The 13,243-nt window shown below is 43.4% G+C and overlaps 1 protein-coding gene across 1 annotated transcript in view; it reads right to left on the bottom strand.

Moving 5' to 3' along the window:
• The window catches only part of LOC113010259 (uncharacterized), an 86,006-nt gene extending 75,170 nt beyond the window's left edge, over positions 1 to 10,836 (bottom strand). The window contains exons 1-2 of the mRNA XM_080292365.1: positions 10,464 to 10,836; positions 7,743 to 7,973 (exon numbers count right to left, since the gene is read on the bottom strand). Coding sequence (XP_080148491.1) covers positions 7,743 to 7,973; positions 10,464 to 10,635 — 403 coding nt within the window. The 5' untranslated portion in view covers positions 10,636 to 10,836. The remainder of the gene's footprint in view (positions 1 to 7,742; positions 7,974 to 10,463) is intronic.
• Positions 10,837 to 13,243: the final 2,407 nt, after the last annotated feature.

The raw sequence follows: 13,243 nt of genomic DNA, 5'->3' as shown, positions 1-13,243 counted from the left end.
AATCAAGAAAGATATAAAGCAATACATAGAGGAAAACTCCACTGAAGAAATTAGCCCAACTGTGTTTTAGGATGCATTCAAAGCTGTGCTCAGAGGGAAGCTTATTGCTATAACTTCAAAACAACACCAAATGAGGAAGGCCCTGTACCTAAGCCAGGTGGAGGAATTGAAGAACACAGAAATATTATACCGAACAACTCGGAATGTTCAGCTCCAAGACAGAATTAAAACACTAAAAAAGGAAATTGACAATATATTGACTGAAGAAGTGGAAAAAACACTTAGATTTTTGAAACAGGATTATTATGAGAATGGCCCAAAGGAAGCTAGACTGATAGCACGGCGTCTTAGACAGCAGCAAGCTGTTAATACGATTCACAAGATTAGAGACCCATCTACAAATAACTTGCAGTATAGCCAGGAAGCAATAGAAGAAACATTTAAGAAATATTACGAAAACTTGTATAAACAACCATGTTCCTCAAATAAAGACGAGAAAACTGCTTTTCTTAACTCCTTAGACTTACCACGTATTGGTACGCAGCAAAACAGCAAACTGACTGCCCCCATCGGTCATGAAGAAATATCTAGAGCAATTTCAAGACTTAAAGCTAATAAATCACCGGGGGCCGATGGGTTTCCCTCAGAGTGGTACAAGAACTTTAAGGAGGAGTTGATACCAATGCTTCAATCATCATTCAATCATACCCTTGCGGAGGGTGTAACCCCTCCCTCATGGAGAGAGGTGATTATCTCAGTAATCCCTAAAGAGGGAAAAGACACCGAATATTGTAACAACTACAGACCCATATCGGTTCTTAATGTGGACTACAAAATACACACATCTATAATTGCTAAGCGATATGGAGCAATTATGACAGACTTAATTAATGAAGACCAAACTGGCTTTATCTCAGGACGTAGAACTCAAGATAGTATAAGAAGGACCCTCCAGATAGTTAATTCAATACAAACAAAAAAGGGCAGTGCGGCCCTAGTAAGCCTGGATGCAGAGAAGGCTTTCGACAGTGTAGATTGGAACTTCCTATATGCCGTGCTTGAAAGGTTTGGTTTTGATGACGGTGCTGTGATGTGTATCAAATCTATTTACCAATCTCCTACGGCTCGAATTAGAATCAATGGCAGCTTAACGGAGCAAATCTCTCTTGAGAGGGGTACCCGTCAGGGTTGTTGCCTCTCACCTCTTCTCTTCACTCTATATATTGAACCCCTGGCACAGGCCATCCGACAAAGTGAGGAGGTGAGAGGGATAAGTATTAAAGGGGAAGACCACATCATCAGCTTATTTGCAGATGATATCATACTCTACCTAGAAAATCCAAACCAAACTTTAATTCCAATGTTTAATGTAATTAATATCTTTGCTGAACATTCGGGGTACAAAATTAATGTGACCAAAACTCAGATACTGGCTTTCAACTATTTGCCATCCGAAGAGGTTAAAAATAAGTTTAGGCTGAACTGGACTGCAAAACAAATGAAATACTTGGGTGTAACTGTGACTAAACAATTGAGTGACCTTTTTAAAACAAATTATGATAGACTGATCACTCAAATTAAACACGATCTAAACCGATGGTCAACTCTTACACTAGACTTTAGTGCAAGAATCACAACAATAAAAATGAGTGTCCTCCCACGGTTATTGTACCTTTTCCAATCTCTGCCAGTTAAGATCCCAGTGGAAAAATTCAAGGACTGGGATAGGCTCATCTCTAGATTTGTATGGAATGGTAAAAGGCCTAGAATAAAATACACAACATTACAACTATCTAGGAAGCAGGGTGGTGTGGGACTCCCTAATCTAAAAGATTACTATCATGCGGCCCAAACTAGACCGGCGATAAAGTGGTGTGATCAGAACTTTAATGCCAAATGGAAAGATATTGAAATAAAAGTACAGGATGTCCCAGTCCAGACATTTCTTGGAAATGAGCAACTTAAGAAAACCTTACAGCATTTCCTTGATCCTATAACATCCCACACTCTAGAGATATGGTTTGGCCTAGTTAAACAAAGTAAGTTGGAAAGGGAGGTTAAGATGTTAAACTGGGCTGCCTATGTTGTTGGTGATATACTAAGTGCTCACGACTCAGGATTCAGGAAGTGGGAACAAAAAGGAATAACAGCGATTTGTACAGTAATGAAAGATGGCCATTTGATGAGTTTCCAAGATTTAAAAGATCGGTATAGTCTAGAGAAAACCGATTTTTACCGGTACCTGCAACTCAGAGACTACTTTTCAAAGGAAATACGAAGTTCGCGTACGTCTTATGGCATCCTGAATTGTATAATTAAATCATACAGGGGCCTCCAATTCAAGGAGATTTCTGTACTATATAAAAATCTAAGAGAGAACACAGCAACATCAACTGAATACATAAAAAAGAAATGGGAGCAGGAAATAAAAACTGATATCTCAACTGAGGAATGGTTAGATATGTGTGAAACCCAGAACACAACGACTAACTCAAGATGCTGGAGAGAATTTGGGTGGAAACATCTTACTCGATTCTTTATTACACCAAAAATCAAAAGTAAACAGACTCAAGACAGTTTGCCATGCTGGAGAAGATGTGGTAACATGGAAGCACACCATGCGCACGTGTTTTGGGAGTGCCTGAAACTGCATAATTTTTGGAAGAACGTGACTCTTGTAATAGGCAATATCTTGGGCTACCAATTACCACACAATTTTAAAACTGTGTATCTTGGGAATATTAGAGAGTATGTTCTGTACGACGACTTGTATTTGACAAAAATCCTATTGATAGCTGCAAAGAAAGCTATAACAAGAAACTGGTACAAACTGGATCCGCCTTCATCAAAAGACTGGTTAAATATTGTTGGAGAAATCTGTGCAATGGAAAAAATGACTTACATTCTCAGATTAAAGGAAGATATTTTCGTTGCTAAGTGGGAGAAGTGGACATTATATGGCACCAAGGAAAATTAATGAACGAACAAAACATTTAAGGTCTATGACTCTGTATATCTATTGATGCATGCCTGTATAAAAGTACATATATAAGCTGGAGTATGTATGCTGCTGAGCAAAGGCAGGCATGCATACGGTAGTTGATTAGAATTGGCACCCACACCTTCTGTTCGCTTTAGTTCTGTTTTGTTTTGACTGTGTGCTTGCATGGTTATTTCTCCTGTAATGCAAAACATGTCTATGTTTAAACTGTGACAAAACTATCAATAAAAATTACAGTGTCAAAAAAAAAAAAACAGAATCGTCGTTTCGTGTTGAGCTGAAAAGGAACAGTTTGTCCCGGACTTCAGCTACAATGAAAAAGACACAAAGCTGGAGTTATTCTGTGTTTACACTGTCAGCTGTTTCTTCTTCTCTCCCCTCCCTCTCCTGTTATTACTTCAATCATGAAACTGATCAATGATCAGCTGATCGGCTTTTCTCTCTTGTTTATTTATCGCCCACTTTGCACCAGAAAGAGGAAACCAGCGGGAAGTTATGAACTGTTTCTGAGACACAAATAACACCAGGATCCTTTTCTAAGCAGCTGACAGCTGGTAACTGTGCAGGGGGGCAGGTAGGGCATTAACAGGGAGAGGGGGGCACAAAGACATACTTTCTTATTCTCATTTAAAATATCTGTTATTAAATAATTATCTGAATCTTACAACCAAAGTTTTTATCTGACGTAAAATGTATAGAAATCACACATATACCAACAAGACTGTACATCACAGTCACCACAGCGTTTCATTCAAAGGCTTCGGGATTTTTCCTATAATGGCGGCTGGTCTCCAGTCAAAACGCCGGGCCCAGTTTTTGTCCCAGTCCAGCACTGTGTGCAGCTCATCTGCAGTCTGGTGTTTCCTACATCTTCCTACTCTGAGGGCAGAATTTCCGAGTTCTGAGTACAATCAAAAGTCATAGTCGTCAGGAGATGCTGGACCCGTCCCATCCCAGCAACGAACTGGTCCAGCTTCTGAAATCAGGCAGACGGTTCCACACCATCCGAACAAGAGGCTCACGAGGAGTTTTTATCCTCAGGCCATTCGTGTGTTGAATCCCCCCCATCATCCTTAAGTGACTGAGACAGGACTCGTTACCACATCATCCTGATCCTTCTGGCCTCGCTACAGCACAAGACACTTTAACACCCTCCTCACGCAGTGTACACAAGCTGTAAATTTCCAGATTATTTTATTTCTATTTATATAATGTACATAACTCGCCCACTTGCTGCACATAATGTCCTCCTTGTATGTACTCATTCACTGTATATAAAGTTCTGTGTCTGTCTTTTCTTTGCACAGTCGAGGAGCGCATCAGGTCACGTTTCACTGCGTGTTGCACCTGTATAACCATGCACGGGACAAATGAAGAAGGTTGAATTCTGAAGCACCACGACTGCAGTTTTCCTGTTGGATGTGAAAAGCACACGTGACGCTGTGACGTAGGCTAGAATCATGGCGGCAGTCGACCACGGTCCAGGCGTGGGATTTTTCTCGTGGGAATATGCACTTGATTTTTTCCTTTCTGTTGGTAGGTGGCACAGTGCACGTGTGGCAGGACAGTGCTAACATGTAAGCGAGCTAGAAGACTGGCAGTCTGGCTGGGTATCCAGTTAGGGAAGCAGCACGTTAACAAGAGAATTCTGAGTAAAACCAAAGTTACTTTCCCTAGTAACTAGTTACTTTGAAAGTAACAAGTAACTTGAAGTAACTGAGTTACTTTTGATAGAAATAACTAGTAATGTAACCAAGTTACTAAAGTGCCTTACCCAGCGCTGGTGATGACTGAAGAGCAGAGGATACAGCCGGCGCCCGCGGCTTTCAAAGCTGATGTGCGGACTTATTTTGGATTCAGGACAAAAGAAGGCGGTAAAGACTTTGACAAGAGCTACGCAGTCTGTAAAATCTGCACCGCCAGAGTCAAATATTCCAGTAACACAACAGATTTACGAACACACGTGTGTAGACACCATAGCGACGCAGCATCAAATGCTAATTTTAAAACGAGGCGACCCCGCTCAACGGACAATTGAAGAAGTTAACTTTTCAAACATGGAGCAGGAACTTCAACTCGTGCAACAAAAATAAGGCAGTCAGTACTTGTTCTTATTTGCACAGACATGCGCCCTCTGAGTGTTGTGGAGAATAAAGGATTTCGTAATGTGATTAAAACGCTGGAGCGCTGTTACATCACGGACATCGCTCTGCCAAAGTCAAAGCGACAGTGCCGGACTCCCTCAGCTCGGCAGAGACAGTTGCTCTGACATGCGACACTTGGACTTCGAGAGCCGCTGAATCGTACGTGACTGTTACAGCACATAACGGACCAGTGGAGCCTTCAGCCTCATGTACTCAGAGCCATGCATGACAGTCACACAGGTGAGCACATTGCAGCGTTACTAACTGACGCTGGGGCTGAATGGGATTGAACGGGATGGAACAGCTCCTATGATGTGATAGAACAATTTTTAGAACAGCAACCAGCCATCTGTGCGGCTCTGCTTTCTGCAGAAGTCAGGAAGAGCGAAAAATAAATTGACATCACATGTGCAGAAGCTGTCAGGGCGCTGAAGCCTATGAAGGACGCCACCCTGGTGATGTCAGAGGAGAGCATGCCATGATTGGCCTGTCCATGATGGCTCCTCTTCATGCCAAGCTTGTGACATACTACCAGACTCAATGATGTGTATTTTACTTGTGCCAAGGACAAAGCTGCAAAAGTGAGCTGTGTGGATAATTACAGGCCGATTGCACTGGACAGTATTTTATCGACGGTGCTAGATTGTGTGTTCATCGCTTCCCTGGATAATCAGTTCGGCTTCAAACCAAAGCACCGACATGTGCATACACGCAGGCGAAGAAACAGCCGGTTGGTAGGGCCAGAGGGAGCTTTCTCTCTGCAGCAGACAGTAAATGCACAGAGAAGTGTCCTGAGAGCGTGTCGATCCGCTTGTATTCCTGCACAAAAATGTGGAAATCACTGAGAAAACACTGCAACATGTAAAACCTCAGATCTGAGATGTTTGATATTTTGGTTGAGTCTCATGAGCACTTTTATTTAAAAGAGGAAATTCTCTTTTTCAGGTTGTACTAAAAGTGCTCCACGGATGGACACTGCAGGGCTGTATTTTATTTTATTAGCACTTGACTTTAATAGCACTTTACATTGTTAATGTTTGCTTGGATTCTTCAAGCAGTTTCATTTTTGATTCATATTTGTTTCTGTTAAGGTCACATGAAAAGTGCTTTGTGTTGATGCTCCACTGAGCAGTGTTTGGATAAGCACTTTACAATCATAGACCTCAGTGTGACACGGTTACTGTGTTCATGTTAAAGAAATAGTTGATATTTCAGTCAAGCAGTTTTTGTTTCTTTAGCTGACACGACTTCTAATAAGGCCGAAGTTAATTTCTCCGTTCATTTTGAACTTGGAGTGTTTTTGTTTCAGATGTTTCATGTCATCATTTAACAGTTTGGACTGTTTACTGCGAGTTTAATTTCACAAACATCGTCTGGCTTTTAGTATCGCAGCGTATCGTCTACCCTGTATCAGGATACATATTGGATCACCGGATTCTTGCCAATACGCCCCTCAGGAGACAGACACCCTCGACTTTTAAGATTATCCAGCCCTGAGTGTCAGCTTTGAACAGTGCTTAAAGTTAGTCCTGGATCAGGTGACCCTGAATGCTCTCTTAGTTACCATGCAACAGTCCATCAGTTACCATGGCGATGTACGCAGTGCCTTTGTAACCCTTAAAACCAGGAACCTTCCTGGTGACGAATTCAGCGAAACGAGGAGACCAAGCGACGAATCCAAAACTAAGAAGCACTCAGACACGGAGAACACGTTAACGCTAACATGAAGGCATTCATCACGCTGTTCATGAATCAGTCGTGGCGCTCAACTGCGCTTAAACATGACAGCATGTCACTACAAACACGTCTTATTAAACTGTGACAGACTAAGCTGTGAAAACTGAACTGATGGCCCACGGCGCAGCGTGAGCTGTTTGGAAACTCCACCGCTGCGTCTGAAATAACAATAAATCACGCAGACGTTTTCTACTGTTCGTCTGAAGTCAGGTGGCGGGGGCAGCAGGGCAGCTCGGACCTCGCTTTCACCGCCTCCTCCTGCGTATCTGGGGAGACGTGGAGGCGCTCCAGGCCTCAGAGAGATGGCGCCTCTCCGGCGTGTCTACTCCAGGGCCTCCTACAGGTAGGAGACGCCCAGACAGAACGCCTCACCCAGGAGCCGACGGCCTTAGCCGTCTCCTTTCACTGTGGAGGAGCAGCGGCCCACGGATGAATGAACTGCTCGCCGACCGCGGAGGCGGAGCCTGTCCATTTGCACCGCCTGTATCTGCGATCTCATTCTGTTCACAGAAACATCAGGCGATCTCAACAGCGAAGCGCCACCTGGTGGCAGATGGCTGCAGAACATTAGGACACAAAACTTGAACGACATCAGTTATTAAAACTGTAACGATCAGATTAAACGACTACGTCTGGTACCGACTAGTAACAACAGCGACGACTGGTCGAGGAGTCACACATCTGTCCTCCTGAAACATCTCTGCAGCTTTCATGTCCCACAGAGCTGTGATCAGGATGCTCCCTCAGAGGGACGCTCACCTGTCCTGTGCAGCTTTGTGTGTGTGGATGACTGAATGTAGCGTAAAGCGCTTTGGGGCCCTTAGGCACTAAGCAAAGCGCTACAAATACAGGCCATTTACCATTGATTTGGAGTTTCCAGGTGACATCCAGCAGTCTGCGCTGACGCTCCATCTCTTCCTCGTACTGCACAGGATCATTATGAACTTCAGGCTCCTCCTTCAGTCCCAGCTGCTCTCCCTGCTGACTGCTGCACAGTTCCTCCTGTTCCTCTTTAATCTGTGGAGCTTCTGGTTCCTCCTGCTCCACACTGGAGCTCCTCTCCTGGTTAATGTCACAGTTCTGTCTAAGTTCTGGAGCAACAAAAGGGATAAAAGAAAAACATAACTAATGGAATGATTTTAAATAATAATAATTCTAAAGGTGGGAAACTGTTGACCTGACTCATAACATGATTGTGTGACCAGGTTTTGTTGGAAAACTGAGTTTTTCTAAGACAAGACAGACCTGAGCCTGCATGAAGTTTGAGGCATTTCAAGCCTTTTCTAAGTGCACATGCAAGTTTTCATATAAGCTCAGCTGCAGCTCACACTCAGCTGGAATCGTTAAATCAAACCATTCAAAGGTTCTCTGACAGTAAAGAACATTTAAAGCATGCTAGTCTAAGGCTAGCTCCTGCCCTAGCACCCTGTGATTCACAGCATCCATCCAGACTCAGTGCTGCGTATTGAAACAGTCGGTTTGTATAGGGTCACATATTCATCTATCCTCATGTGTTTCATTAATGCCTTTGATCGAGCAAACCACAGGAAACCTGTTCCTGGATACATGGTGAGGATTCTCTCTTACTGGGAGAATCATCACGAGATGCAGGTTAACTGGGGAAGCGGGATATCTGCCCCCTGTGATGTCAGCCAGGGTGGGATCACGTGTTCGCCCATGCAGCTGAGCGCCTCTAACACCGGATCTTATGAATGCTGGTGATGTGCGTATCGATCCTGAGATATCGATTCCTCCGATACCAGTCATTTATGTTCTAGAACAGGGGTCCCCAACCCCCGGGCCTCGGACCGGTACCGGTCCGTGAGTCGTTTGGTACCGGGCCGTGAGAGTTGAGGCTCAGGTGTGAAATGTACAGTTTTCAGGGTTTTTATCGGTTTTCAGCGTTATTTTGTTATCGTTTTTATCGTTAACTTGGTTTTCCTGGGTCTTTTCACGTGTGTTATGAATAAATTTTCTTTTTTTCGGTACTGGTACTAGTTTTATTTTGTTGTATTTATCCGCCACACCTTAAAGACCGGTCGGGCATAAACCGGTCCGTGGCGCAAAAAAGGTTGAAGACCGCTGCTCTAGAATTGATTCTCACATTAAAATATCGATATTTTAGTAATTTAAGGTATATTTGTAGTTTATCATTAACAGCAACACAGTGGAAAGAAACTATAACATTCGGATTGTCTACATTCAAAGGAACTACTTCCGCCTTTCATAGTCATGAGTGAAATACGGCTGTGGAAATGTCTCGCCGCGTGCGCACTCACAACAACGGCTGAGCGTAGTCGGAGTCACGTGTGGACGTAGTTTACCTCCACAAACAGCTGAGACGTGGTTTGGATACATGTGGCAGAAAAGTGAGGTGTTGCGGGCATACGTGCTGCACGAGCGCCCTCGGTGGAGTGAAGCTGCCGTCCGCTCCTTGCTGTCTAAATATAACCGGGCGCTGACGTAAACTCTTCTGTTTTATCAGCTGTGTGAAACCCCGCAGGAACCCTCCCGAGGGATTAATAAAGTTTAATTTAATCCAATAACTTTAATCTCAGCCAAACCGATTTACTCACGAACAAATGAAAGACTGAAAAAGCCCAACAACATGTTTAAGTTATCAAAGTGACTTACACATCATGTTTGACCCGAGTAGCGACAGACCGCGGGGCTTTGAAGACGACGTGTCGGCTCAGATGTTTCAAGTTCACACAGCTACATTCTGGCCTGAAAACTTGTTAAAAGTTTTTTGCGACCCAGAAAGAGAAATAAGAGTGATATTAAAACTAAGTCGCTGCCGCCGTTGTTGGAGACTGGAATTGGCTGGGCCGCGCTATGAATTCTGGGATATGGTTTTTCAATTTTGTTGTCCGGGTGGAAAATCGGGAGGGTTGGCATGTTTGGTTGTGGCAACATCACTAACCTTGTCAAACACCTCAGAGTAAATCGTACCACAGAATATGACGCGCGTATGTTGAGACTGAAGAGGAGGACAGGGACAGGTGCTGCTGGGGCGAGACAGACGTCTCTCACGGAGTCCTTTAGTGCTGCAGGCAGGCAACGTGTTCAAATAGCACAACTTTTTTATTTCCATATGATGCACTCTGCATTATTAAGTGATAAGAACAAGTAATCTGATGTCCTGTAATCATGATGACGCTATAATTTGAGATACAATAAATAAAATAAGTTTTTGTAAAGAGTATCGGATCAGTATCGTCGATACCGCCCTGAATTTTACTTGGTATCGGAAAGGAAATCACTGGTATCCACATCACTACTGAATGCGGATGACCAGCCTCATTCTGGACCGTGTTTCCGGAATGCAGTAAGCTAGGGAGCTGATTGGAGATGTAACAGCCAGAGATCTGAGCGGAGGCGCTGTTACTGTGTGTATGTGGATAACAGCAAACACTGAAATTCATTTCCTGCACGCAGAAATTAATTAAACTTTTCTTTGCTCAAAATATTTTTTTTCTCAAAATGCAACATTTGCGCTTCCACGTGCTCAGCGACACGTTTCCTTTGTTAGCTAACGATGAAGATCCTCCGCCAGTCCACGCATGCTCATTCACACTCACCTGTCCTGTGCAGCTTGATTTGGGGTTTCCAGGTGATATCCAGCAGTCTGCGCTGACGGTCGATCTCTTCCTCGTACTGGACGATCGTTTTTTCAAACTCCAAGAATATTTGTTCAGCAGCAGCAGTTAGTCGCTCGTTGATGAACTCTCTCAGATACTGAACTGAAGGCATCGTTGCTGCCGCAGCTCACACACTCAGCTCACACACTCAGCTCGGCCACACGCGAGGAAAGTGAACAATACTTCCGCCTTTCTTTGTTTACTTCCGCTGTTCCCATGTGTCCCAGCTGTTTCTCATGCTTGGATCCTGTCCTGTGATCAGCCCTCTGCCTCCGCCCTCTGTGTCGTCACGATCAGCTGGGTGGAGACTGTTGTTTACTATTGTCAGCTGTTTGATATCTGCTGATTCAGGACACAGAGTGACAGGTGTGGTTTAAAGTTCACAGAGGAACCAGGTCACTTTGACCTTTAGAGAGGGGTCTGTCTGAAAACAGGGTGGTGCTTGTCGTGTGCAGCGGTCTGTCCTGGTTTTGGTTAAAGGAGTCTGATGAGGTTTCATCTGAAAATGAAGCAAATGAAACGAAACGCAGCTTTTAAGCTTCTTAAACACAAATGTGTTTAAGAAGTGCGGCAGCCTGTTACAGCAGCTCTGCTCATTCTGAGTTTCTTTCTTTCTTATCTTTTTTCTCGTAATTTTTTTATAACTAACGTATTAGTAATTAGTAGTGATGGCCAAATGAAGCTTTCCGAAGCACTGAAGCTTGTATTGAAAAACGGTTCATTACTCGAAGCTTTTCAACACAGTCCTCTCCGGTGACATCTGGTGGTGAAAACTTTGAAGAGCAGCTTGAATCTGCAAAATAAAACGGACTGCTCAATCATCACTGCTCACTCAAGAGTGGAGTTCTCTCTGATATTGGGCCACCGTTCCGTTGCTTTGAACATGTAATTGGTTTTGTTTTCTCGATTGGGGGGCTGAAAAAAATGTAATGCGTATCTGCGTAATACATTTTGATCAATAAACTTTCCCTATTTAAACATTCACTATGGTGTGGCCTTTCTTTGCTCATAACTCCTTGATGTTGGTAAATACAATAAGTGAGCAATATATATAATATACATATGAGAATGCACAGCACATTATGCAGTATGCACCTGCTGTGGAGTCCTGCCTCCATCTACTTGTCGTTTAATCACTGGACAGCTGGACAGGTTCATACAAAATATTAGATGAGGCCAATTGTCCTATACATATTTTTGACCTAGGGGTGGGATTGATTGTGAACTGGAAAGGGAAAATGCTTAGGAAGCTGAGTAGGGCTGCATCGTCACTGATTTGTAGAATCATTTTGATTCGATACAGGATCCGATTCAATTTGATTGGAATCTGGAAAGTTTTGCCTCAGTCAGAAATATTACAATTCTGGTCATGTATCAGTATATATCCATAATTTCGTATCTATTAAAAGAAAGCTGACACATGTGAGACTTAATTAGAGATGTAAACAGAGAGTTATGAAACCTGCAGCTGCAGAAGCCAGCGAAAAAAAAGAGGCAAACACAGCGCGGACCCAACGACACACCAAAATCTGACTCTGACGCGTCGGGTCCGCGCTCTGTGTTCACGTTTGTATGCAGAATCCGTAAACCTGCTCCCAGTTACTGTTTTACTGTATGGTGTTTGACGACATGTTGTGAGGTTTAACCTGAGATGCTGGCGTTTCAGGCATGATAACGTTAATTTACAAATCGACACGGGATTTTAATGAATCAATATCACTTTATTCAATTTAGCATGGATTGTAATCAGAAAAGCGATAATCAAAACCCACCCCTAATCAAGAACTTGCAAAGTAAAAACATGATCTATGTCAGGTAGCCCTTTTGTTATTTACAGTTAACAAGAGGATTAGTGTTACTGTGCGCTGGCTGAGTCTGTTTCCTTTCTTAGAAATAGTTTCTCCTGCCCTGGAGAAAATCCACTTGCATGGAACAGAAGAGGCTGTGGAGTGCAGGAACCACACTGCAAGCTGGTAGATATGCAGGTATTCCTGGGTCCTGCAGACTATCACCTAAAAACAATAAACAAAATGATTTTCTAAACTGTAGCAATGTCATGTACGTATAGTGTCAAATACATTGTTGTAGTCTTCATCAGCTTTAATTCACATGGAAGTGTTCCTGAAGTCATATGCTGTAATGATATTTACATTATGAAAACATGATTTTGGACATTTCAAGTTTTTCACTTCGGCAGATAAAATGAATTGAGCAAAATCAACTCAAAATATTCCCACACGCCAGAACGTCCTCTCTTCCTCGCTGGCTCCATATCTGTCAGTGGAATGATCACCTCTTCGCTCTCTGTCACCATCAACACACTCCACGAATCCCGTGGATGATTCACTTCCTTATATCCGTTTGAATCAGGTACCGAAGCAGTTACGTGCGTAATGAAGCTTCGGACGTCACTGGTCACGTGACTTTTGCCAAACGAAGCAAGCCTCGACACAGTGCTTCTGAACCAGTGTGTTGTTTTTTTCGACACACGCTCCGGAGCGTCAGCTTCAAGCGGGCCATCACTAGTAATTAGACTCTGCAACCATGTTCTACCGTTTTGTGCTAGTCCTGGTCGTTTTTCTCAGTTTATTTCTACTTTTTTCACCCGTGTCTGGGGACCCAGAGCAGAGATCCTTTGTTTACAGTAAGGATCAGCTGTTAGCGCTGAGTCCTGCAGCGGTACTGCCGGCGGACAGACCCGATATTCCCAGCGAGCTGAG

This window comes from Astatotilapia calliptera, chromosome 18 (assembly GCF_964374335.1).
Source record: "Astatotilapia calliptera chromosome 18, fAstCal68.1, whole genome shotgun sequence".
Taxonomy (NCBI): Eukaryota; Metazoa; Chordata; class Actinopteri; order Cichliformes; family Cichlidae; genus Astatotilapia; species Astatotilapia calliptera.
Note: the sequence above shows the minus strand (reverse complement) of the source record. Positions and strands in the feature narration are given on the sequence as shown.